This window comes from Ciona intestinalis, chromosome 3 (assembly GCF_000224145.3).
Source record: "Ciona intestinalis chromosome 3, KH, whole genome shotgun sequence".
NCBI classification, from domain to species: Eukaryota; Metazoa; Chordata; class Ascidiacea; order Phlebobranchia; family Cionidae; genus Ciona; species Ciona intestinalis.
This window is the reverse complement of record NC_020168.2, coordinates 4,450,243-4,476,300: the sequence shown is the minus strand read 5'-3', so window position 1 is coordinate 4,476,300 and position 26,058 is coordinate 4,450,243. Positions and strand designations below refer to the sequence as shown.

Genomic DNA, 26,058 nt, shown 5'->3' with positions numbered 1-26,058 from the left:
TTTTTTTAAGTTTGGTAATTTGAAAAAAAAATGATGGCAATATTTTATATTTCAGTTTTTGTAATCTTAAAATACACCAATTTCGAAATTTTTGTTTTTTAACAGTTTTAAAAACAAGGATTTTTTGTAGTACAGAATGAAAACTCACCCGATACAAGGTTGGTGACAGGAACAGTGATAGGAAGTGGTTTGGTCGTGATGATGGATTGTGTGGCTTGTTGGGCAGCTAACGATTGTACTTGTTGTGCTTGTATCTGTGCATTGATGGGTGCGATCTGGATCTGAGGGTAAAGTTACATAAGTATGGAAAGACACAACTTATGAAAATCACTGTGACATTGTGTAATTGCAACAACATTAGTGCTGTTGTGACAAAACAAGTTTTTGATAAAGGGGAATAAAATATTATTATGTTTAAAAAGTTCTCTGCATTTGAAACAGACTTAAAAATTATGTACAGTTGAATTATTTAAACTTCTCCTTAATTAAAATGTAATTATAAGTGAATCCTTTAAAATTCTCTTCATAGAATTCAGCATTAAAACAAGTAATAAATCAAATTATGGTTTAAAATGTTTACCTGTGGCTGCACTTTCAATTGTGTGCGTCGTTTCATGAGCATCAACTCTTGTGGCGTGACTTGTTTTGTCAGCTACAGAAAAAACAAATTTTTACTGAACTGTTGAATTGTAAATTGAATTTATCTGATAAATTTTATTTTTTATTCAACTTTTGAACTTGTGTGCCTGCTGTAATAGCATGGGACGTAATAATTCTCAACAGTTTGAGTTTTTATTTAAAGAATTGAGTTACAAGCAGTCAGATAGAGCTAATACGGCATCAACATAATTATTATGAAGACCATCGTGATAGAATCATCATTCTGCTGGTAGGTTATTCTATTAAAAAAAAACACAGACCTGCACAGTTTTTCCTAATAACGGCTTGGTTACAGAAGCTGACACTCCACCATGCTGTTGTTGTTGAGGTTGTTGTTGAGTTACCCGAAGCTGCTTCACCTGGTGTGCACATAACTTTATTACTTTTGTAGGCAAAGGTTTATCATAAAGGGATGCTGTAATTTGCCTAAAACTATATATATATATATACTTATTCTATATTAAATATAGAATACATAAATCGTCTATGCACAACCATGTAAGCACAGTTTTTAGTATGTATTGCGTAAAATAGTAGAATGTGTGGGCCCATAGGAATTAATAAGATCTTCAAATCCTTCATTAGCCTATCAATATAGTACCTAGGGATGGGCTGAAGCTGTAAAAGCTGGAGTTCGCCCAGTTGTTAACCTAGTGACAAGCATCAAAAAAGAGGAGACACTACGGCTTGGCTTGGCACATTGCCAATATCTCCCATTACTTAATCTAGATTTAAATGTTGGTGTTCAATATTAGATACATACATGGTGTTTTGTTGGAGTAACAGTTTGCTGTTTGTTGGCTTGTCGTATCTGCTGCATGGTGGTCAACTTTTGAACCTGTGTGCCCGCTGTAATATAAAGGAATCGAATGTGAATATTTCTTAACAGTTTTTAAGATTATAATTAAAGAATTGAGTTACAAGCAGTCAGATAGAGCTAATACGGTATCAACATAATTATTATGAAGACCATCGTGATAGAATCATCATTCTGCTGGTAAGTTATTTTAACATAAGCAAGTTGTTCTTAACCTTTATAAAAAAGCCATTGCGCATTGTGTTATCAACACAACACATTACATATTCTGCTTCTATAAAACCAATTTAAGATTTATGTTTTTGAAGTGACATTTTTTAAAGCTATTTTTGAGTTTTTATTGAAGCTTCACAATAACTCAAAACCAGCAAAAACTTGGAAAATATGGCTGAATAAATAGATTAAAAACCGCTTGTGTTTTCAAATATACGCCTACCTCTGCTGGGGTAAGTAACGGAAGGTCTTATAGAAGGTGTGCTTGTACCAGCCACTGCTGTCGTTATGGTTACCATGGGTGATTGACCACCACCTGTGAAGTTGAGCGACATCTGTGCATTGGATCCTTGTGGTTGGATTTGTAGTTGTTGCGCACCAGTCAGTGTACGCAGGGTGAGGGAGGGCACGGAGGTCTGGGGGTAGGGGTAAAGTTGAGGGGTAATATAACTAAGAAACTTGTTTGTTAATTATAATATACAAGAGACTAAAGTTTGAAATATATTATGGTTTTAAAAGTTGAGTTTTCTTTTGAAAACTAAGGTAAGTTTTAAGTTAATTAGGTTCAAATATGTCAGTTTGTATAAAAAGTTAATTGGAAGAATTTAATGGTTGCTGTCTTTTTGCACAAAAACTACCAAAAAAATTTACTAAAAAAATTTAAAAAAACTAACAAAAATCTTGTAATCAAAGTCAATGACAAATAACAAAATAAACAGCCAAATGATGTTCTTAACAGCAATATTTTAAAAATACCAACTGAATTTAGAGTAATTCACCTTGCCAGTAGCCATCTTTGTTCCCTGCGACTGTAGACTTATAGCAGCAGCTTGTGATTGGTTGACACGACGTGTAAAAGCAGAGTTGTTGACCACTATGTTGCTTCCACCACCTGATAATGGGATGGCTGTCAATTGACTCAAACCAGGGACCACTGTGTGAGGATTTTTACGTCAATACATAAAACTTGGCTTAATTTAAGCAGGCAAGTGGTGATGCTAGCTGCCCCTAACTTTTGATGCAAAGATTTTAACATATTCTTCATTAAAAACAAGTTTTTTGAAAAAAGAAAATTGCAAATTAACAAAAATAATTCTAAAAATACTGCTTTTGCCCAAGTGGTGTATATTTAATTGTGATTTAATGGTAATATCTTGTAAATTCTTAACCTTATCCATGAACTAGTGTTTTATCACCATTCTTTTATAAATTAATTATACACGGGTTATTTAACTACAGTTGTACTTACTGGGTTGCTTAGCAACAAGTTGGTTGCCGTTGGTTACAATGACAGTATGACCAACTTGTGGTGTGATTGACACGGTTGGTTGAACACTTTGTACAGATTGTGGTTGGCTGGCAGTGGTGGCGAGTAACTCAGAGGTCGGTTTCTTTTGTGACGCGATTCGCTTGGCACGCGCTGCTGCCACCTTGGGTGAAAGGGGTGTAAATTATGGATCAGTATTACTTTTCCCCCACAAGTAATTAAAAAATTTTTAGGAGTTTTTTATACATTGCAGAAAATGCATACTGAAAAGACCATAGCTTGTACCAATTTTGGTAGTTTGTATTTACAACAGTTTCTTAACCAAGCGAGTTAAACAAAAATCTGGATTGTGAAGCACATACTGTCATTCTCTATACAAACACAGCCATAATAAGTGTTGATTAAAATTCATTTTTGTTTCACACATAAAGCAAACTAACTGTAAATAGCAGACATTACTTTCCAAGTACCTGCATAGGCAATAGTGGTTTGTCGTAAGCGATCCCACAGTCCTGTAAGATGGTTGTGTGTTTTGGATTCCTTTGAAACTGTCCTGTACCTGCCGTGCTCTTCTGTTGTGGGTTACGCTTGTTGCAAATTACTTTGCAAGCATCAAACCTGGACAATATATTGTTATTTATAGTGACATAGCAATTGGGTGATTTTATCCCATGCCGAGCAAAAATCACAAAAAGTGTTCGGGCAAAAATCGCAAAAGAAATGTTTGATTCTAAGTAAAAAGCATTGAACTGTTAAAGTGTCCCTAAGTTTAACAGTCTGCACCATTAATTTTTACCACTGTTACATTATTTTAAGTAAAATAAAAACATAAAGTTTGGCTAAGCAATTTAAGCGGTGAGGTTACCATGCAAAATTGGAGTATTTTTACAACTAGTATTATTGAAGAGATAAAAACCTGTTAGAATAGAGAGTGGAGAATTGTAGATTAGTGTCAGCGATGTAAAGATAATTCGTCTTTTGCATCTTCATTGGTTTGGTCTTCAATGGCTTCACCACTATAATACAAACATACAACATTATTTAAAACGGTAAGGAGTAACTTTGTAAAAGCCAAATACGTAGAAAGCTTTACAAAATGAAATACACTATGTAAGGTTATATTCCAACATTTCAATTATAAACTGGGTTAATATTTTACAAATAAGCTTTTCTACAGGTACATGTTGAATATAACCCAATACTTATTTATGACATACTTAGTATATCAGTTCTGGTCAAACTGCCATGCTATAAACACACCACAGGCTTGCCCATTATACATTAAAACTAACTTTCACCTTTCATTTTTTTCTTTGGTGTAGCAGCATCAGTAGTGAGCCCTTTACCGTCCTCTCTCATAGAAATCACATTTTCGTACCGATATTTGCATTGTTTAGGGGAGCGATACACACAACCAACTGCATTAACCATCTCAGCAACAAGATGCCAGTTAGCAGTATGTGCAGGCATCATTACAGCAAGAGATGGTGACATGTCTAATACTTGTTGTACTGCCTGTATGGAAGGATGAAATACAACCTTTAGTATTGTAAGCATCTGAATTACAGTAGTTTTTAGCAGCTTTTTGAATAAAATCGAATTTAGTATACACACATAAATTAGCCAAGAACGAAACATATATTTGAGATACTTGGCCCCAAATAAAAAATGTATAAACATATAAAGTACAATCAAATTACCGAAATGTTTAGCATATTCCTAAATAATTGGCTATATGTATATGAACACTTTACCTGTAGCAATGCCCAGTCTTCATTTATAATCCAATCCAAACCCATTTCCACTCCACCTTTACCAAGCTCACCATTCTCTTTTGGTGACACTGACAATGCTAAAAATCACATTATAAATTATGTGAATCTAACCCTGATCTGGTGCTGTATATAGCAGGACAATTATGGTATAAAGAAATAGACTGATCTGGCCATACAAAATACGTAACAGACAAAAAAGTCCAGTTATTTGTATAATATAAGATATAAATATTCTGCCGAAATGACATCATTATTATCCTTATTAAATAAAATCACATTTTCATATCGATATTTGTGAATTACATAACATAACAAAATACAGTATTACTTAATCAAACTAGTGTTTACCTGTGCTTAAGCCTGGTATGTTTCCTTTAGATGGAGTAGCAGATAGCATGCTTGCTTTTGTTTTATGAGCAAGTTTAATTTTCATTTTCGGTTCTTTTTTCTTCAAATTAACATGCGGACGATTGAACAAAGACTTTGGAATGTTGATGTCGATTCGTGATAATTTCTTCCGTGGGCTTTGCATGCCTAGCATAAGCAAAGGATTTTGGATGATTGGTAACCAAACAAATATACAAAAGTCTACTATTGAATTCGGTAGTTAGTCTGATAATACTTTAAATTTCAATACTTGGTGCTGTAAAAACAAAGCCCAATTTTGAAACCGCACGTTACATATTGGTGGAAAATTGAAAATTACTTTTTTCAGCAAATTTTGTGTTAAGCGTTTAAATTGTTGTATTTGATCATAGAAGCCCTTACCAGTTTCCATCTTAATTCGTTTCCGATCCCGTTTCATCACTGGAGGAAGTTGTTCCTCCATCATTGGTACAGGAAGATAAAGCAGACACATCGTTTCATCTTGGTAGATGTCCGTGTCATCATGTGGAGGGGTGGGTGGTAACCATAGCTGGAAGGTTGGTTTGTTAGTTATGTTGTATAGTGGATTGAGGGGGGGGGGTGGTTGGTTGTACTTACCGGCATAATCTCTCCAGTTAATTGGTCGATGTAAGTCTGTAATAATAAACAATGCTTACTAACATGCACTAACCTCGACTGCACTTACCAGAATGCATTTGGAGTGGCTTTGCAACTAGATTGAATTTGGAGAGAGCGAGATTTAGGTTTATTAGACAGTTATTTTAATTAATTGAAAAGCTGCCCCAAATGCATTCATCCCTGACTAGTGCCCTTGCCACCCAAATGCATACTGGTCCGAGCAGAAGAGTTTTGAGATCTTGAAAAAATTTAATGAATTGATAAACAAGCAACACAATCATCACTAACGTAAGTAAACTGTGGCGAACATTCGAACTGGAAATGGTCAGCAACGGTGAAAAATACGCTTTTTTTTCTAAATCTATATTATAATATATATTTATAACTATCTTGTCCTGCAAAGGCAGACAATGAAGAAACGAACACACATAGGAAAGGAATTCTGAAACCCTATAATTATCCTATAGAGATAAAGAAGTTGGAAACAAAATATTAAAGTTCCGCACATTGCTTGAACTTTTAACCCAGCCTTGGGTTACGATTGTAACAAAGATTCAAAGGATTCAAAAACGTTTCTCTCCTCTTCGTTTTCAGGAGCAAGGAACTGATCAGCTGGGTCCTCAACTGGCTCCAAGTCCAAAGTGATCATTTCCTCGTCATCGTTGTCACCAACGACATTAAGGTCACAGTTTAATTCATCTTGTAAAGATTCGAAGAGATTTAGATTTGGTTTTTCTTTAGTGGGTTCAACCGTAGTTAAGTCAAGGTCGAATACTGATTCTCGGGATTTTCGTGCCCCCCTACCCCGGCCTTTACCACGACCTCGCTGGTTTGGTTGTAATGGCCGATTGGAGTTAACAGTAAGCACTGTTGGGCTGAATACAGGGGAGGCAGAGCTCACTATCTTAATGTGCTGTGGCAGTGACCGACCTTGTTGTAGGAACACAGTTGGTGAATTGGAAGATGGCTGTGATATCTTGATATTTACAGATTGATTGATGCGTGGTTGGACAGTGACCGGTTTGGCGCCGTGTAATGAAGCGATCCGTGCATGAACAGGAGTCATGGCACGGGCTGGAGAACTTGATTGAACAAAAGAAAAAGGCAGGATAACAGTCCCACGATTGCTTGATGCAGTGTTGTTTGTAAAGGTGCGTTGTGGTTGGGTCACGGCAAACATGTTGAAAGTTTGATTGCGGAAGTTGGTTGCTGGTTGTACTGGGCGTGACACACTGACAATATTTTGTGGCCTGGGTTTAAATTGATTTCCGATGATGGTTGGTTTTTTAATTGGTTTTATTACGGGTGGTTCAATCACCACATTGTTTAATAAAGGTTTCCGAATTGAATCCGAGTGATCCGATGAAGGGGAAAAGACTTCATACTCATCCTGGCAAAGCCGGATATTGCGTTTTCGGGGTCTTCCGGACTTACTGAAGGATAAGATCTCACATGGACCATAATCCGGACTCTGCATCAACTTCTCACTTTGTTCCGCAACTTTCCAGAGTGGAGACTCCCGGTATGTGTCCGCAGGATTACGATTAGAGTTCTCCTGGATTTGGTCAAATTCTTCCTGGTCCTCTTCATCAGATTGAGCTGGAGGTTCGCTTTCGCTACTAAATCCCCATCTTTCGAAATCACCAAGATCATCACTATTATCATCCAGAAGATAACCAGCGGTTTCTTGCCCATACTCTGTCCACAAAGGATCCCCCTCACGATTAACAACCTCATTATTAAACTCGGTATCAGAAATATCTGAAGCAACATTCTGAAACCTTGCTCTTTTTGCAGCAGACTCCATTCTATTGACACCTGCTTGCATTTTACCACGACCCCTGCCGCGACCTTTTGTAACCTTTCGTTCTCTTTTCGGTTTTGGTTTTTTAACCACACGTTTTGGTTTTGGAACCTTCTCTCCTTCATTCCATCCATTAACCGCATCTTCCTCCTCGTATTGAGGCCACTCCTCTCCTTCCTCCTCGGATGTTGACATATCTAGGAAGCAAATATCGCGCTCCTTTTTCCTCCTCTTTCCCTTCTTTCTCACCTGAGCCTCGGAGTCCTCTCGTGTGTAGAAGATCTCATCTTCCTCATCCATCCTCATTTCCTCCTCTTCCTTCAGAGCCATCAAGTGACTCAGCTCCCAATCTTTCTTTGACTGCTCCACTTGGCTCTGGAAGAAAACAACATCCATCAGACATATATTTATAATAGGAATAATGAAATTTTATGGGGGATTTTATAAATATCAGATACAAATTGTCAACAAGTTGAAATTTAGATATATGCTTGTCAATGTTGATCATCATGTTATTATGTAAGTTGGGAAGTGCAACCTGAGCCAAAATAGCCAAATATAATAAACAAACTACAGCATGACACACTGATCTGTTTTAATGTAATAACAGCCATTAACAAATAACTTGGAATTAAACAGAGTAGATTACAGTTTATAAACTGTTGGTGAGGCATATTGTAATTTTAATAAAACTTTTATGGCAATCTGAATTCCCGGAAGTGTCGTTTAACAATCAACTCACAACTAACAATTTTGTTTTTTTTGTTATCAAATGTTGCACTTCCCAATGTAAAAAAATTTCCAACAACAAAAACCATACCTCTGCTTCTTGGAGTTCAAGATCATTAAGTTCCTCCGCTGAGAGCTCCAGGAATCGAAGAGCATATCGCTCAATGGGATTCAACTCATCATAGATCGTCTTCAGCTCTTCTTCAACACGAGATCCTTTCGGGATCTTGAATCTTTCACCTGAGGAGGAAGAAGAAAATGAAGACCAGGTAGATACATAATAAGGAAGAATGGAGGACACTTACTTATTCCATCATCTTCTTCTTCCACCTTCTCTTCTGTGAATTCCTCCAGAACAGCATCCTAGGATCAGAAGAAGTTTTAACAAATATACCAATAAAAAATATAAAGTTAATGTTATTTCATAGCCTCAGTTATCCTTGTTTGTTTCTACATACTAGCATTCTGATATATGCTTGTCGAATTATCATCATTGGCAATTTCAACATCATGGTGATTAACACTAAATCACATACCTGCTCCTCTTTAAGCATCTTCGCTGCTGCTGCGTCTTCTTTGTCCTCCGTCTCCAAAAGAGCAACTTCAAGATTATCCTTCTCTTTTTCACTTTCACCACCCTGGAGAAAAATATTCTCATGAAATAATTTATAAAGAATAGAAAAGAGAGTTAAGATAATATGTAGCAACTCAGGATTCAAGTGTCGAAATCAACATGCAGTTAATATTAAGACAATAATTCTTTCATCACAGCTGCTTATGAGAGTGCAAAGCAGGCAATACTTATTTGTATGTAAACATATAACCAGTGGTTCTTAACCGTTTTTTTAATACTCTTGAATAAAACAGTTCCCCATACAAAAAATGTTAGAAACGTATAGGATACATCCCAGGTTAAGAACCACTGATCTATTGATTCGTGGTTGTTGTTTATTGAAGCAACCTACCTCTGTTTTGGATGCTTCAATTGCTTTTTGCCGAGCAGTAAGCGGCCTTGGTGTGGTTGGTTGTTCATTCAGGTCTTCCAAACCAGATGGAGCATTGAATAAATCTTTCAATGCTTGCTGTAAATAAAGTAGTACTGATTAAAAAATGATGATTAAGAACAGTAGTTATGAATGCCTATACCGATACACCAGGTGCAAAAAGGTTGGAAAACTTTATTTTACATTAAGGTATGATTTAGACCATCCGATTTACAACTCTTTACATAACAAAGAGCTTACCTCTTTGAAGAAAGCAGTGGTAAAGCTTCCCCCTTCAATTGCCATCTCTCCAAGCAACCTCTTCTGGTTTGCCTTCTTCAGTATATTCTCTTCCACGGTTCTCTCACTTATCAGTCGGTAGATATGCACATCGCGTGTTTGACCAATACGATGACACCTGTGTATTGGAGGTTTTAGTCAAGCAAGAATAAACAAAGAAACTGAAAGTGGGTGAAACCAGTTCAGTGTTTATCGCTCGGGTATTATCGTCATCGAACTTTTCGCTTCGTGTTTTGAAACATTAAAAAAAAAAAATTATTTTATTTTAAAATTTATTATGACTGTTTATTATAAGAGAATGAAGTTGCAAACCACGAAACGAGCGGAACATTAAACTCGGCCCTTTATCATCATTACTGGAGTGGAGATAATACGAAAGAGGTTCTTAAACTAAAGGATTAAAAATATTTTTTTTAAATTTATTACAAAATTATTTATTTCACACTTATTCTTACAAAAGAACCATAAAGTTTTTATCAAGGTTTTGTAAATATATTCTTTAATTTTTCGACAAAACTATTCTATTTTACAAAACTATTTTAACTTATTCCTAAAAAAGAGGTATAGAGTTTTAATGTAGAATTTTAAAAATGGTTGATAAAAGTTTAAGAACCTCTGATTTATCTGGTATATAGATCTTTTGCATCATACCTGTCTTGTGCCTGTGCATCCATGGTGGGGTTCCAATCACTGTCGTAAAACACGACGGTGTCGGCCCCAGTGAGGTTGACCCCGATACCTCCGCTCCTGGTGGAGAGGATGAAGCAGAAGATGCGAGGATCATTGTTGAACCTCTCCATTCTGGCCTGTGGTTATAAAGATCATCTTTTAATGAAGTTAGTGGGTGTAATTTTAAGGGGGTTGTGGTTAGTTGGTTGGTGGCTTCAGATTTGCTATTGTGTCGTCAGCATTTTCAGGTTGACTGGAGCAGATTATTGTCATCATAAGCCACAAAAAGATTAGGTTTAACAGCGCTTAAAACAGTGTTTCCCAACCAAATCCACAAAGTAGTCTTTCAAGTGTTTTGGTGCATTTACAAACAGTGATACTCTCCATAAGCACAAAAATACTTGTTTAATTTTTGTACCAAGTAACCAAAGATAAGATCCTGTACTTTAAATAGGTTATGAAACACTGATGCCAAGTTAAACTATTATTTATCCTAACATATCAATCCCTCTTACCATTCTCTGTTCAATGGGAGTTGATCCATCCAATCTTAAGTATCGGTAACCATGGTAACTGAGGAAAGCCTCTAGTATGTCGAGGACCCTCGTCATTTGAGTAAAAATGAGGATCCGATGCTTTTCAACCCAAAACCTTCGCAGGAGGACGTTCAATACTTGAAGCTTACCTGAAACGAAAGGTTTGTTTATATTTTGTACATAGGCATATCAATAATCTAATTTCCAAGTTTGTATTAAATATACAATTATTTGGCTTAGAAGATTGGGTAAATTAATAAGTTTTGTTTTTATTTATAATATTTTAATGTTTTTAAGATAAATAACCGACAAATAAACAATTTTATTGACATATTGTTAAAAATTCATTTTTTTCAACTTTTGGTCTTATGAAAATTTAGTACTAAGATATATCATAATATCACTAAAGTAGTTAAAATTTTTGCTGACTCACCACAGTCATATTCGATGAGTCGAACCTCAGGGAACTGAACCCTGGTGTTGCGCAATATCCTGTGGTAGGGGACAAGTTTCCGTGACAACCATTGACGTAGGGTGCTCATGGAAGTGGTGATGGAATAATATTTCCATGGAGTTTGGTGGGCGGCCACGAACTTTGTGGAAGGGGAAGTTACTTTTGGGACAACGAATGTGAATCTGGGGCAGAATGAGAAAGTGTAAGTTGCTTGGGGGAAAACTTGTACAGGGTTGTGTAGGGTTAAACATTCATGTTAGGTGTTTTGGGATCAAAATTGTATGTCAGTGTATATAGGCAAAATATGTATGTTAGGTGGGGTGATAAATGTGGATAAAAGCTTGAATTTAATTTTGAAGTTTGTGTAGGTAGAGAGAGGGGAGACAACATGCATACTTATTGTGTGCGAGTGTTTGGTATCAGAAAACTTTATTCAAATGTATCATCAGATATTTCAGATGAACTATGCCTTTTGAATCTTTTCATCATTTAGTTAAAGTTATATGCAGTACACGTCTTAAAGTAAAATATTTACCTGTTTAATACATCCTGCATCTCAAGTAACCTGCTGGATGGTAGTTTGACCAACTGTTGCAACAAATCACTTTCAATAAATGATTTCTGCTTGGTATGAGTTGGTGTGGATATATCAGGGGTGGGGTAATATTCCCTCCAGAAGTAATATGCCATGTTTGCATTTGTAGCATGTCTGTGGACACAAGGATACAGGGTTTAACGTTGTGAAGTGCATGGTATTCATACATTGTGAAATAATTGAACATTTGAGATGATTTTTTTGTAAGGGTAAAATGAAACACAAAGTGGGTAACCAGGATTATGTTACTTGGATAAGAAAACTGGTATCATAGTCATGTTAAAGAACCTTTTAGCAAAACCTACATATTTTTATAGCAAATAACATTTTGCCAGTAAGGATTTTTAAAGACTGGCTTTACTGCTTTAATTTTTACATATTGTATCTTTACGCTCCACATTATTACCTTGGCTTTGTGATAGATGAAAGCAGATCAATTGTGTTCGCTGGAAGATAAGATGGGTTGGCATAGCAACGCTGTTCATTCATGCGTGCTATCCTTGAAAGAGTTTCCGTTCGCTTTGAAGCTTTTATACGTGCCAACATTTTCTGCACAATAGATTTTGATTAGCAACTTATACAATGAATATTTACCTATAAGGAAGTTTAACATGTACATACAGTAGGGTGGGGAAGACGGGACACGCTGGGCACATTATATCCAAATATCCAGATTGTGTTTTAAACAATTAGCAACAGCCTGTGGGAGTCATACAGTTTTATAATTCTTTAAATGTATTTTGTTTACAAACAAATTGAAAAAAAACAGCATGCTAGGTGTTCTAGCTTCCCTCACCCTGCTGTATATGTCTGTAAGTAGAAATGTATTTGTGCTACGAGGTCTGTTACGCACTATGCGGTCAGATACGGAAATCACATAGTTTAATTTTCCTGCGTTGATCAACACTGGATGACATGATAATGGCAACCAGTGTAAGTGTTGACAGGGTAGGAGAGATTATACATTTTATTAAATTATTATGAAGGCCAACACTTTAATAATGCTTGACCAAAAAATATTACTGCAAAGTAAAGCTTAACATTATTTTATTATTCAATAAAAAAAATCAGGGTTGCAAATTAGGTAAGAAAAATTAACTACTACAGTTTGGCATATACACATACATACATATCAGTCTTGAAAATTACCATTAAACTCATAAAATACCGACAAAATTTTTTTTTCAGTATAAATAACTCACCGAGTAAGATTCTGCTGGCAACCTCTTTGAACCTGAGGCATCTGGAAGTAAGATAGAAAGTAACATAGGATTTGTATTGGTCAATTAATGTTACATTCCTATGTTTGTTGTTTGTCATTAATCTGGGTTTCTCAACATGAACTGTCAGATTGACTGAGGCAGATTAGTTTAATCATTCCAACATCAGATAAAGTTAAGATTATGTTTAACATAACACTTACCACGCTCCACAGTTGCTGTAGTGTCGCTTGCACGATCTGGATGAAAGTGTTTTTTTTACTTTAGTGCCAAATACAACAATACAGAACAGTTAGATTAAGTTAAGTGAGTTCGAAGGCTGCATAGCAATGTTAAATGAGTGTTTGGTATCAGAAAATTTGATTCAAATGTATCATCAGTTATTTCAGATGAACTATGCCTTTTGAATCTTTTCATCATTTAAATAAAAATGATCAGTATATAATTGTGAAAAAATCCCATCTTGACCTAAACCCAGTTAGAAGAGTGCTTGTTATTAACTTTAGGTTATACAATGTACATTAATTAAGTTTTACAACTTACCAGTTGCGGGTAATGCAGCTTGTGTTGGTACTGGAGTTGCACTGCGTGATGGTACACCTGTGGTTACTATTTGCACCACACCACCTGGATTAAAAGTAAGGAAGTGATTAAAATTGTTTTCACCTAATTGAGTTCATGATAATGTAAAATTTGCATCAGAATGTTTAATTCAAATGTATCATCAGATATTATCAGATGAACTATGCCTTTTGAATTTTTTCATCATTTGTTTAAGTAAGATGATTATAATAGTAATAAGAGAGATACATACCTGGTAAATGACGTATCTGCCCATTAGGTATTGTGGCCCATCGTGTTCCTTGTGCAGTTTGGTATTGTAGTGTTATGGATTGTGAGGTACTGCTTTTACTTGTGGTGATGTCTATTAAATATAGAAAGCTTAGAACCAACATTCAATATAAAGTACATTGGATCTTTAAAAAAAAAAACAATTTAATTTTACAGTCAACTTTATATGGCATAGCTGTATAATGAAGTATTGTGGATAAAATAAGTTTTTTTTTTATTTTAAAACAGTTGTCTCAGCGTCCACTAAGGCAAACAGCAAGCGCCCAACAGCGACACCTGGTGCCTAACGATGCCAGGAGCTGATATTTATCTTGCACCACTCACACGAACAAACTGCGATGGTAGCGCAGATCGTAGATACCATGTGATGCGTCATATTTCAAATGAAATACACATACCGTTTATATAAGCATGTATATTTCCTACCTGTGGTATCAGATTTGCCCACGGACTTTGTTGTGGTCACATTGGTAGCACTGGTCAGCTGAAATTTAGATACATTTTAGTGGTAGATAATTGTGATATGATCGTGGGAATTTTTCTGAGATATCTCAGAGTGGAGCGATCATAATTAATCATGAAATCATATGAAAGTTAGTTTGATCAATCATCATAGATGTATTTATAGGAGGTATATATGGGAGGTGATCTTACCTTCTGTTGAAGCAATGTCGGTGAGCCAGACCTGCTTGCTGGTCGCGTGGCAAGCAAACTCGCATTTTTCTGTAGAGTGAAAAGGTTTTTGTTACAAAACAATGTCTTCTGGTCAATTAAAATGACCACAATTTTTGAGCCTTTAGGATAGCATAAAATAGCTCTATTAAAAATCTATAACACCGTTCTTTTAAAAATGAAACTTTAACAAAAGTTGTTTTTATGTAATTGTGCCATTCAATGCTGGCTTATAACAGTAGAGTAGCTGTTGATAAGTGATCAGCAGAAGGACGTATTGTTCTATTCGGCTGTTCCGACAGAGAACAGAAGTTTTGACATCTGGACTCCTCTTAATTCAACCGGTGTATTAATTAAGGCAAGGTATATAGTATTGTTGTTGTTGTTACCTGCTGTTGTAAAGGGTGGGGACTTGTAAAGAGGCGTTCGAACACCATTGAGCGTATCCGATCATTTAAATTAGCAGGGTGGGATAAGGGCTCGCTGTAAAACACGGAACAGGGTCAGTATTACTGGAGTACTGCATGTTACAAGATTTATTTTAATTCAAATTTGTATAAAGGTTAGAATCTTGGAAACTTACAAATATTTTTGTACATGCCACTTTTAATTCATTTTTATTATTTTATTTCGATTTGTATAAACTAAAGTTTAGAATTTTTTAAACTTGGAAAATATTTGCCACTTTTCGTTTTGGTTTAAATTTAAAAATGTTGTAATGCATAAAGTCAAATGTTAATATTGGTATAGTTTAAGTACAAGGAAGCTAATCTTACATTTTCTTTTCCTCAGTCGAATCCAATTCTTCTATTAACTTCTTTGGAGTTTTGAGCGCATATCTTTCCTCAACATTATATGAAGCAACTTTACATAGGTTTGGAAGGTAGAGGTTCAAATATTCAAGATCAGCTGTCTGTGGAATATTATAGGGACTATAGAATATGCTATGCTATAATGGAAGGCCATAACAGCGACAATTATGTACCATGTATGGATAACTAGGATAAATCTAATTTAATAATAATTTAAAGACAGATAATAAAGGGTTAATAGCAGCTTCTGTTAAAATCTGAGGCCATATTAATCCTTTAAAGATAAATAAGTTTTAGATTGTTGAAATGTTGGTTGTTTAATTAGTTCAGCAGTGCCACTAAATAATGCACTCTGTGTGGAGAACAAGCATTCAATGTTCCTCTATTAAGTTACACAGGATTCCATTGGTAAGGAATCTCATGTCTTTGAATGAGGACTGATACAATCTATCTAATATATATATACGGTTTGAAACTTTAAATTAAAACGGAATATTAAATGACACAAAATATGTAGGTGAATTTCAGCAGCAGAATGTTAGGTCAAATATAGCGCGAAACTTACCTCAAAAACAGATTTTTCCATTGCTTTGGCTACGATGGTGGGGCAGCACACGGTCATAGGAGTGGTAACGAAGGAAGAAACAGTTGGTCGCGATTCAAATAAGTTTGGATGATTGCAAACCTTCCTTAACTGCATAAGTACGTTAATCACACTCATGAAGTGACCACCAGCTAATGTTTCCCTGGTTCTAAGATAAAAGATTGGATTTAAATATATGGATAACAACATATGGATCCCTGGTTCCAAGACAGAAGATTGTACTTAAACAGAAGATTGTACTAAAGCTAACAACATATAGATAGTTGAATATTTGGAAAACGACATATATAAGATAGAGGATCAGATACAAATATCAAAACATAGTTGGAGTACTGTAAACTTACGATGCTCGGGACATAAAGTCGTCATAAAGAAACCTTTGTCGCTTAGACAGATGGCATCTAACAACATGCTCGTATTTATTTGGCATTTGCTTTTCAACATCTTTTTTGATTCTTCGAAGCAGGAATGGACGCAGGACCTGTGATAAAACTATTTGTAAGATTTGATTTTTATGTGTTAAGTGAATAACGTACCTTATGAAGACGTCGAACAATTTTTTCATTGAATTCTTGGGAACCTTCAATCATACCGGTCATTGGGTTTGAAAACCATTCCTGTTTAAAAGGAAATTATGGTAAAACTGTGCATTATACTACTATAAATTCTAAACTATAAAATATTCATATTTTTTTAGAATTTAAACAGATTTTCAAAATAACACATAATAAAGGGATTATTCTTATAAACTAAACCATAAAATATTTAGATTTTTTGTATAAATTTACAGATTTTTAAAATAGTCCAAGACATAATAAAGAAACTATTCTTAAAATTTCTAACAAAGAATTACCTTGAACTCCCTATGTGACTGAAACACATGCGGCATCAAAAAATGCATAAGGGACCACAACTCCATCAAGTTATTTTGAAGTGGGGTACCAGTAAGTAAGAGACGGCGTTGAGAGTTGAAGTTAAGAAGTGTTTGCCATCTCTGTGACTTGAAGTTCTTTATATTCTGAGCCTAGTTCAAAATAATCTCACTTTAACAAGTTCTTGTATACATATTTTTGTTCCGAAGTATTTTTCTTCATAAGTTGAAAGTAAGCAGCGAGCGTGTAAGAGCACATCTGATAGCGTGGAGAGTTACACACTATCAAAGTTGCACTTTGCACCAACTGCTTCAGTTTGTTCTGACAGGTTTCAGCGACCTAGTTGATGCTAACACACAAGTTTGTATTCGTGTAGCAAATGTCTCATCATAAACCATAGATCAAATATATAAACACATGGGTGGGCAAACCAAAGGAACCATTTATTACCACAAACATTGACAAAAAGGGCTTGTATTCTAATTAATCACTTATTTAGCTAATGTTCAACAGAAACCCTCATAACTAATATAAATCCTATGCTCAGAGGATAATTTTAGGACCAAACTACTGCATATACAGAAATATTACAGATTATACCCCAGTCTAGTGTTTAACCAAAACTTAACAGTGATAAATTAGTCTGCCCACCCCTAATATTAGTATTTACAATATTCCATCCCTCACCTCATCTAAGATCAAGTACCTCCACTTCTTCCGTCTAAAACTTGTATGATCTTGAAGAACAAGTTTATATGAAGTGATGCAAACATGGAAGGCGTTACTTTTCGTCCATCCTGTTCGTTTCAACTGTGATGTAACAAAGAGATTTAATATATTGCTTTATATATTATAATAACTACATGACTGTATAACGAAGTATTGTAGCTAAATGTATTCTTGTTTTTAAACAATTGTCTCAGCGTCCACTAAGGCAACCAGCAAGCGCTCAACAGCGACACCTGGTGCCTAACGATGCCAGGAGCTGATATTTATCTTGCACCACTCACACGAACAAACTGCGATGGTAGCGCAGATCGTAGATACCATGTGATGCGTCATACTTGTCCAATAAAAATTAAAATATCTATGCAACAGAGATTTTTAAATTACCTTTCCGGCCATTAAACTTAGTTTATGGGACGCAGTTTTCATATAGTTTAAATTATCTCGCTTTTATGTAAGAGCTTGCTTAGATGTTTGTTCATTCTATATACCACTCACCTTTCTCTCTTTCTGTGAGCCGTAATATGTTAGGATCTTAAAACCGGGACACCACTTTTTGAATTCCATCTCCCAGTTAAGCATCACACTGGTTGGAACAACTATTAAGTGAGGACCCCAAACACCTGGAACATATTTGGGATAAGAAAAAATGCTTTTAAATAGATTATTGTCAAACATTTGTTAAAAATCCACACTGTTTCACACAATAGTGCTGATATGCTAATATACGAACGGTACCGGGCGGATTGTTATTTTAAAAAGGGGAAATACAGTATTTGAAGTTTTGTTAAAGACAGCTATATTTTTAAAAATCTAAAAAGTTAAAGTTTTTCTTTTTAAGACCCTTTAGTTTAGAGTTGTAGAATTATTTTAATAATAATTTTGGTGTCAACCATTTTGTAAATATGTATTTATCAGTTCTGTGTCCTGCACCATTTATTCCACTGCATTACATATAACACAATGGTAGTAAAGATGAACAGTTACACTGTTTGAGATGATAGCACTGGTCAGTATGCAACTAACATGCACACCAACTGAAGACATCTCAATAATAAACTTCAAACAACGTCATTTACCTTTATCACAAGCCAGATGAGCCAGCAAAGCAATTGTTTGAATGGTTTTACCCAACCCCATCTCATCAGCAAGGATTCCATTGAGACGTTTCACATACATGGTAACCAACCAATCTAACCCAATATGCTGGTACTCACGGAGGGTATGTTTGAGTAAACCTGGAACTGGAGTTACCACCTGTGATATAAGTTGCTTAGAATAGGTAAGCGCCTACTAAGGTCCCTACACTAAAACCAACACCTATTAAAAACAAAAAATCCTAAAAAGATAAAATCTGACAGTCTTACATTCATTATTATCTAACGAAAAAAAAAAACTAAAAAGTGTTGGATTCAAACAATTTGATAAAATTTACAAGATTTAATAGAAAAATCAATGTATTTGTGCTACGAGGTCTGTTACGCACTATGCGGTCAGATACGGAAATCACAAAGTTTAATTTTCCTGCGTTGATCAACACTGGATGACATGATAATGGCAACCAGTGTAAGTGTTGACAGGGTAGGGGGGGAATATTGAAGGCAAAATACCAACCTGTGTTGTGGCCAAGGTGTGGCCGGTAGGTTGCAAACTCATGGCTTCAGCAGCAACATCAGTGATTTCTTTGTTGGGACTTGATTCAACTTTAGATGCGTCTGCTTCACCATCCTGTATGGTTAATGCATGCATGTTATTTAAACATAATACAATACACTTTACAATTCTAACATAATTCCTGCTAAACTTCATTCAACTACCTGCATTTAGGCAGGCTGAATTTTTTTTTCTCCAATTAACAAATGTAAACAGTAATACAAAACAATGAGGAAATTGTTTAAAATAGGACAAACCCACTTACCTTCTCTTTCTCTTTGTTACCAAGATCCGCTTTAAGAAGATAATCCATCCCAATCTCCTCATGCGTCTCTTCCTCCTCATCATTATCATTCTCACCAGCTTCTTCATCACTGCTTTCGCCTGAAATAATGCAAATAAACTTTAAAATGCTATTTCCAAATTTGGTTCATTTATTCTCTGTTCTAAAGCTGTGCGCTGCATTTCAGGGCACTAGTTTAATGTCAAAAATCTAGGGAATTACACATCAGTATTGTGTGACAGGATTAAGATCCTTTACATTAAATGTAAAACATGGGTCATGGTGCAGTATTGTTTAGTTTACAGCAGTTTGTAATGTTTCTATGCATGGAACCTTGTAATGCATGGTAAGCTATGCAAGGATGGTAAAAAGATGTTTAATCTTGCCATAAGTTGCATCTCACCATCATGTATGAATGGTTCGATAATATAAACAAATGGCATTGAGTGCAATAACTTATAACATGGGTGATTGGGTCAAAGTAATCCCAAAAAATAACCACTTTCGTTGATAATCTTTATAGATTTGTATGCTTTCTGCCGCTACTTGCTACTAGGTAAAGCAGTATACTGTGCATACAAAGCATTTCTAAACAAATTTCATCCTTAAAAGCCGAACAATTAAGAAATAAAATATGGCTTGAATTGCAATACCTAAGTCGGATCCTTCTTTTGCATCTGGTTCCGGTTCCGGTTCCACTGTCTCCTTTTCCTCCACTGGTTCATCTTCTGCATCTTCTTCACCACCTTCCCCATATCCTTGGTACATCTTCATTAACTCTTCAATAGGAAGCTCATTTTCTGCCTGTAATAAAAAATTCAATAAATTGTCTAGAAAGCTTTTTAGCACAAAATTGCAGTTTCGAATGTTTTGTAGTTTGTTATAAAACTTAGCCTAATTTTGGCATTGAAAGGTATTTCAAATATTTCAAGGTTTCAAACTTAATTATAAAACTTAACCTTAAGATACACTCAAAATCTACAGCGAAAACTCTGTGCGCTGTAAGCTTTTGAGCTATTGCACAAGAGACTTGATAACAGACCCTACATTCAATACTACTTATGTAGATTCATTGTATCTCCTCATAGCACATATCAGCATATAAGGAGTGTATGTTGAATCCTTAATATTCTCCCATTAATGACCATGCAAGAAATAATGAATCCTGGCAGGCAAAGAGATGGGAAGTTTATGGAAGAGCGAAGATGCTCACCTGAAGATCAGCAATCTCTTTATCATGATCAACATCCTCAGTTTGTTCTTGTTCCTTCAATGTCCTCTCATCATCCGAGGAAGATTCATCTTCTCCATCAAACTCAACGTCCTATATTAAACAAACAAGTTTACTAATCACATTATATCGTGGAAAACTAAAAGAACTAGTTAATAACAAACATAGTAAAAAACAAACATAAAAACCGCTTGTACTCATTGTAACAAAATGTTTTGTTTTTTTTAAATCTAAATTGTACAAGATAATATTTTTACAAATTATGTTAAATAAACAGAGCTTTACATAAAGTCTTGAGCCCATTTTATGGTCACTTGACAAAACATACTATATCTATATTGAATTGCACACAAAGAATAATGTTGAAAAAGCAATTTCAAACCTGGTTGTCTTCAGTTTTTCTTCTTTTAGCATCTTCATCCTCTGTGTCCTGATCTCCCTGCCTCTTTCTCGCTGATCTTCGTAATGAGATTGGAGTTGGTTTGTTTGATTCATCATCAGATGATAAAGCCTCCTTAACATAAGTGATGGAACTAGTAAGATAGTTTCAATGCAATCCTAACTAAGCAACTCTTTGGGTCTTAGAATAGAGTTGCTATAATTCATCAGAAATAGACAGCTATATTTTTAAAAAATACTAGAATACGTAAATTTGTATTTGCAGGATTTCTTTATTAAGAGTTGAAATGTGACCTTATCAAAAACAAGCTACACTATCCTGATCCCAAATATTGTTGTAATATAAAACGTTTTCAAAAAATCTAAATAGAATTAGAGACATCAGACAGACATTGATTTCATTGCGATCAGAATTACGTCCCGTCTGTAAATCATCCTTTGTCTCTTTGTATGCAGGAATACATCATTACTTACCTCATTTTGAGGGGTAGGATCTTCTTTTTCAGGTGAAGGTTTGCTTTCTTCAGTAGCTTCTGGTGGTTTGGGGCTCTATAAAATGTTTTCAGTTAAATAATTTCGCAGTTACTGCACAGAGCTGTTAACTTATTTCACTGAATATTTATGTATTCCTCTTGAAGGACCAAAAGAGCACTGCACAGCTTTGTTGGTAAAGTGATAAGGAAATATAATTACAAGTAATCACACTCGTACATTTTTTTGTTTTAGTTTTTTTTTTACACATTAGCTGAATTTCAGTTTTTATCACCTCTTCTTTTAGAGTTTCTTCAATTATTTGCTCCCCTTCTTTCTTGGTCTCTGGCAGGTCCTCATCCTTACTAGCATCTATAAGAGGGGCTCCAACATTCTGCACAATATCAGGAGGAAGTTGGGATAGTAGGTCCTCGAATGGGATCTCGCTTTCTTTCTGCAGCAAGGCAATTTCATCCAACACTGAAGTCAAAAAGAAGATTTAGACTCTAGAGGATCAAAATGAAGAAGATGTAGAACAACTTACCATGCTCTTCTTTGACATCTTTCTCTTCCACAGCGATGGTCTCTTCATCATCACTTGATGCTCCTTGTGGAAGGAAGTCGTCTAAAAGAATTAAACATAATCAATATTGAATACATACAGCTTTTTCTTAACATCAATTTACTGTTGGTTTAAAAAAAATCACAAGACCCACTGACCAGTTGCAATTAAAACAAAAAGTAGTCCCAGGTTTAGCATTGATGACATTTTAGCACTTCAAAAAAAACAATGCCACTAAATTATGCATGCAAGATTAATTTAACTTCTCTTTACCATCACTTCCAGCCTGGGAGCCGGATTTCGAAACAGAAGGGCTAGCTTCAACTGATGGTTGGTTCAATCCTTGTGAAAGCCAGTCCGAGTATTTAGCTGTTTGATCGACAATAAAGTTCAGATGAAGGTCGAGGGCTTTCTGTCGTTTCTCGTCCAACAGACTTCGTTGTTTGTATTCAACAACCTGGAAGTGATGAATTGAGTCAGAATTGTACTTCGTGATATTGCTGTCCATAATATATTTAAAAAATGCACAGAAGCAGCACCAAGTCTATTGATTTATGAACTGTTTGAAAGCACTAACATATTAAAATGTTGTCCACGGAAATTTAAACCCACAGTTCAAGAAAAAGTCATGGGTTTATTTAATTATGCTGTATATTTTTTACCTTTTCAATGTTAGACCAGAAATTCCTTATTTGTCTTGCCATGTTTGCAGCAATTCTCCTCAATTTCTGCTGGCCCTCCCGTTCAACTCTCTTCTCCTTTTCTCTTACATCTTTATGATAAGCAGTGACCATACGAACAACCTTTTATGAAGCATGTGTTAGGTGAGATGTCATTTTTAGGATAAATTGATACCAAGACATTTTAATTAGTTTGCAATTAATGACAGGCCAAGTTTTATTGACCATTCACACAACAAGAACTTTTTTTACAAGATACTTCCATAGTTAATAATCATAGTTTAATAAATGATTGATTTTTATTTGTTTAAGATTCTCTTACCTTTCTAGCTGCTGCTCTTTTCCATTTCCTCTCCTGTGCAAAATCAGCAGCCAACCACCTCATCTCTTCCAGCAAGTAGTCCCAGTGTGTTTTGTTCCTTGGAGGTTCCTGGACCTGCATTTATAAAAAAAAACAAATATTTTTTACAAAGCCAACCAAACTGCAATCTTTCTTAGCAATAAATTACCCAATTTTGTTGTCTTTAAAACCAACATATTGAGATATCTACCATTATTCACATTCGTCAAATATAGTATTACAGATTATAAATTCAGTAATATAAACCTTGGGCAGTCGCCGTTGGGACCATAAACCTTGTTTACGGAGTTCAGCCACCCGACGCTGTACGACAGCCTCCTGCTTTGCTCGCTCCAAAATTTCCTCTTGCGACCCGATAGTGTCTTCATATACATCGGATAATGTGTTTCGGGACTGTCGTTTTAACCTGTAAGGAATGAAATGGTTGAGAAAAGAAATGTTAGAAAACGATAAGGTTTCAACTTTGAATATGTTCAGATTTAATTAAACAGCAAATATCTCTGGATGCTGCCAGGAAAGTCATTTTTATGGGTATAACCGGTGGTTTAACATTTTCTATGTACAGATTTTTTTGTTATACCTTTGTGTAAGTGATGGTGAAGCAGGAAGCGTGGGGTCATTTAATTTGGGTGAACTTTGCACAGATCCTTGGTTTGCTGGAGCCCTGCTATAGAGAAGTTATAAAAGAACATACTTCCGTTAAATAAATTAGTTAGTTACAATGAAATAGTTACAAACCTGGGAGAGTAAGCGGGACGGTTTCCACTCAAACTTGCGGCTGGTGTGGTTTCAACGGATAAAACGGTTGGCTGCTGAAAAAATAGGCACTTCTTACAAAAAATAGAAGTCTAATTTTAACTGAAAAAAAGTAGTTTATGGCTAATTTTATAAAATGAAAAAATTTCCACATTAAAGGTTAAAATTTTTAATATTTACAAAAAAAATTAAGGTTCCAACCTTTGTTTCTGGTTTGTTGGTGTTTAATTTATCATTGTCAGTAGATGCTTTCCGTGCATCACTGGATTTGTGTCGACCATCCCCATTGGGAAACACTGGGGTTTGCCGTAAATGGTCGATCAATTTTTGTGACGGCCGCTTTTTAAATTGAGCGAACTCTGTATAGTTGCCCCCATGCTGTAGAAAAAATAACTCTGTGACGAGTTCGGTGTAATTCTCACTGCAGAGTTTCATTTTTTCCTCCTGGATTGCAATTGCACCAAGTCGCTTTTCGGCAACTGGCGAATTTGAGGCATCAGTAGCAGGTGTACCGTCATTGTGGTTGTTCAAAACCATTATCGCATATTATTCGTGCATCAGGGGACAGGAATTGAAGAACTTTACCAATGAGGCAGTGATTGGTAAATTTGGTCCTAAAATTAAAATAATAAATCTTGTAGAATTTTGCCCCAATTAAAAATCCAAATTACGAGGCAGGCACTGATATTGCATTGGACTTTTCCCACGCTAAAACTTTACCTAACTTGTTACTATACATGTGTACATAAACCCACCTAATTTAATGCAACAGTACAATCGTATATTGCTTTAACATACACTTAGTCGATAAACATTTATCCATTCACTGTGATATGCGGTGATAGCTGAGAAAAAATGATGCCAAAGCAGAAATTACACAATACATTAGTAAATTTGTAAGGTAACCACTTTGTTTGGACCTAATGTATAAATTTTAATCTAAAAACAAAATTCTTTTCACTGTAATAATTTAAACAGCAACTACGAAACCGGTCAAGTGTGAAAAATAAGAACCACGTACCTGTATCCATAAAATATCTCTTTTTTAGCAAACCATCAAACAATAGACGATGTTCCAAACAAATGGCAAGGCTTTGGTTGACCTTACGAAACCATATTTTATTTACAAAAATAGAAAAATCATGACAAAATTCGACTCAACCATTCACCACGATCGCAACGAAAAGAGCGCCAAACCCGACTCTGAGAATCGCGGATCAAAAATTCTACTGCGCATGCGCACGACAACCTTTTTCGTGAACACGCGGTCTTGTATTTTCTTTGTCCTCAAATCCGTTTGACCTTCTGAGCACAAAAGTAATATAGGCGTGCAGATAATGTTGTAACAGTTGGATATTTTTAACCTATTGCTATCAAGTTAACTACCGTAAATTTAAAATTCGTAAAATATGCTCTTTTATAAGTGTGATGTGAAAGGGAGTCCTCTTTTTAAGATTTCTATGATAATAACTTACGGCGACCACGTGCAATGACTCGTACATTCTCTGTCAATCATGCGACCCTGCAAAAGTGACGCAATTTCTAGGTATCGGAGTTTATATCACAAATTTCCACATGTTTGATGTTTTATTAACACGTCCCTTATCCGTTTTCCACGCTGCCGCCAGGATTAATCGTTCGCCTCTGTTTTTTACGCTGCAATTATGCTTAAACAAAACAGAAAACTAATTCTTTTTCTATTTACACGAATCCAAAGAGTAAACTCACATTAACAAATTTAATAGCAACTTCCACTTCGCGCTAAAATTGGGTGATTATGCACAACATTCTTTTCGGTGCAAACAGATATTAACATAGTCAAAATATTCAGACAACATATTTCACATGCAAGCGCGGTGACAGCGCAAAATGACTAATTTAAATAAAGCAAATAAAAATCGTTGCATGTCGTACTTTCATTGGTTCATATGTTTAACCTGGATTATCAACTAAGCAGCTATCAGTTTACAGTGAAGCTTGGTGGTAAATGCCTCGATCTGATGAATTTCAAAGTCCAAAAAACGCAATTACAAACAGTTGGTTACAATTTTACAACGAACATGAAGTCACGTTTAAGCAATACCTCCTCAGCTGGCT

At 35.4% G+C, this 26,058-nt stretch overlaps 2 protein-coding genes and 1 non-coding gene across 8 annotated transcripts in view; all 3 read right to left on the bottom strand.

Moving 5' to 3' along the window:
- LOC100179495 (helicase SWR1) overlaps positions 1 to 25,469 on the bottom strand; it is a 29,849-nt gene extending 4,380 nt beyond the window's left edge. The window contains exons 1-57 of one of the 6 annotated variants that reach the window (XM_009859749.3): positions 25,437 to 25,469; positions 24,983 to 25,266; positions 24,163 to 24,575; positions 23,944 to 24,017; positions 23,786 to 23,872; positions 23,452 to 23,611; positions 23,167 to 23,280; positions 22,827 to 22,967; positions 22,438 to 22,621; positions 22,147 to 22,227; positions 21,898 to 22,082; positions 21,606 to 21,680; positions 21,115 to 21,246; positions 20,715 to 20,825; positions 20,155 to 20,305; positions 19,484 to 19,602; positions 19,180 to 19,293; positions 18,645 to 18,822; positions 18,064 to 18,188; positions 17,527 to 17,649; positions 16,821 to 16,991; positions 16,504 to 16,584; positions 16,312 to 16,448; positions 15,929 to 16,115; positions 15,328 to 15,464; positions 14,941 to 15,034; positions 14,534 to 14,602; positions 14,306 to 14,363; positions 13,842 to 13,952; positions 13,571 to 13,654; positions 13,231 to 13,266; positions 13,010 to 13,050; positions 12,214 to 12,356; positions 11,748 to 11,921; positions 11,192 to 11,394; positions 10,738 to 10,907; positions 10,205 to 10,359; positions 9,515 to 9,671; positions 9,236 to 9,352; positions 8,807 to 8,908; positions 8,576 to 8,633; positions 8,362 to 8,510; positions 7,791 to 7,916; positions 5,717 to 5,752; positions 5,501 to 5,648; positions 5,081 to 5,266; positions 4,712 to 4,809; positions 4,256 to 4,472; positions 3,874 to 3,973; positions 3,428 to 3,575; positions 2,940 to 3,120; positions 2,470 to 2,624; positions 1,914 to 2,106; positions 1,424 to 1,509; positions 921 to 1,019; positions 581 to 652; positions 149 to 281 (exon numbers count right to left, since the gene is read on the bottom strand). In XM_009859749.3, the coding sequence (XP_009858051.1) occupies positions 149 to 281; positions 581 to 652; positions 921 to 1,019; positions 1,424 to 1,509; positions 1,914 to 2,106; positions 2,470 to 2,624; positions 2,940 to 3,120; positions 3,428 to 3,575; positions 3,874 to 3,973; positions 4,256 to 4,472; positions 4,712 to 4,809; positions 5,081 to 5,266; positions 5,501 to 5,648; positions 5,717 to 5,752; positions 7,791 to 7,916; positions 8,362 to 8,510; positions 8,576 to 8,633; positions 8,807 to 8,908; positions 9,236 to 9,352; positions 9,515 to 9,671; positions 10,205 to 10,359; positions 10,738 to 10,907; positions 11,192 to 11,394; positions 11,748 to 11,921; positions 12,214 to 12,356; positions 13,010 to 13,050; positions 13,231 to 13,266; positions 13,571 to 13,654; positions 13,842 to 13,952; positions 14,306 to 14,363; positions 14,534 to 14,602; positions 14,941 to 15,034; positions 15,328 to 15,464; positions 15,929 to 16,115; positions 16,312 to 16,448; positions 16,504 to 16,584; positions 16,821 to 16,991; positions 17,527 to 17,649; positions 18,064 to 18,188; positions 18,645 to 18,822; positions 19,180 to 19,293; positions 19,484 to 19,602; positions 20,155 to 20,305; positions 20,715 to 20,825; positions 21,115 to 21,246; positions 21,606 to 21,680; positions 21,898 to 22,082; positions 22,147 to 22,227; positions 22,438 to 22,621; positions 22,827 to 22,967; positions 23,167 to 23,280; positions 23,452 to 23,611; positions 23,786 to 23,872; positions 23,944 to 24,017; positions 24,163 to 24,498 (7,102 nt within the window). In that variant the 5' untranslated portion in view covers positions 24,499 to 24,575; positions 24,983 to 25,266; positions 25,437 to 25,469. Of the gene's footprint in view, positions 1 to 148; positions 282 to 580; positions 653 to 920; positions 1,020 to 1,423; positions 1,510 to 1,913; positions 2,107 to 2,469; positions 2,625 to 2,939; positions 3,121 to 3,427; positions 3,576 to 3,873; positions 3,974 to 4,255; positions 4,473 to 4,711; positions 4,810 to 5,080; positions 5,267 to 5,500; positions 5,649 to 5,716; positions 5,753 to 7,790; positions 7,917 to 8,361; positions 8,511 to 8,575; positions 8,634 to 8,806; positions 8,909 to 9,235; positions 9,353 to 9,514; positions 9,672 to 10,204; positions 10,360 to 10,737; positions 10,908 to 11,191; positions 11,395 to 11,747; positions 11,922 to 12,213; positions 12,357 to 13,009; positions 13,051 to 13,230; positions 13,267 to 13,570; positions 13,655 to 13,841; positions 13,953 to 14,305; positions 14,364 to 14,533; positions 14,603 to 14,940; positions 15,035 to 15,327; positions 15,465 to 15,928; positions 16,116 to 16,311; positions 16,449 to 16,503; positions 16,585 to 16,820; positions 16,992 to 17,526; positions 17,650 to 18,063; positions 18,189 to 18,644; positions 18,823 to 19,179; positions 19,294 to 19,483; positions 19,603 to 20,154; positions 20,306 to 20,714; positions 20,826 to 21,114; positions 21,247 to 21,605; positions 21,681 to 21,897; positions 22,083 to 22,146; positions 22,228 to 22,437; positions 22,622 to 22,826; positions 22,968 to 23,166; positions 23,281 to 23,451; positions 23,612 to 23,785; positions 23,873 to 23,943; positions 24,018 to 24,162; positions 24,576 to 24,982; positions 25,329 to 25,436 lie in introns of those variants that run through there. The other 5 variants (XM_018811186.2, XM_018811183.2, XM_018811184.2 and 2 more) reach the window with 5 other exon arrangements.
- mir4030 (microRNA 4030) lies at positions 17,087 to 17,138 on the bottom strand. The gene has a single exon (NR_034423.1). It is a non-coding gene; the product is annotated as a microRNA 4030 (primary transcript).
- Positions 25,470 to 25,680: 211 nt separating the features above from the next.
- Positions 25,681 to 26,058, bottom strand: part of LOC100177157 (ubiquitin carboxyl-terminal hydrolase 7) — a gene marked incomplete in the record, with an annotated part of 11,933 nt that continues 11,555 nt past the window's right edge. The window contains 1 exon segment of the mRNA XM_004225796.4: positions 25,681 to 26,052.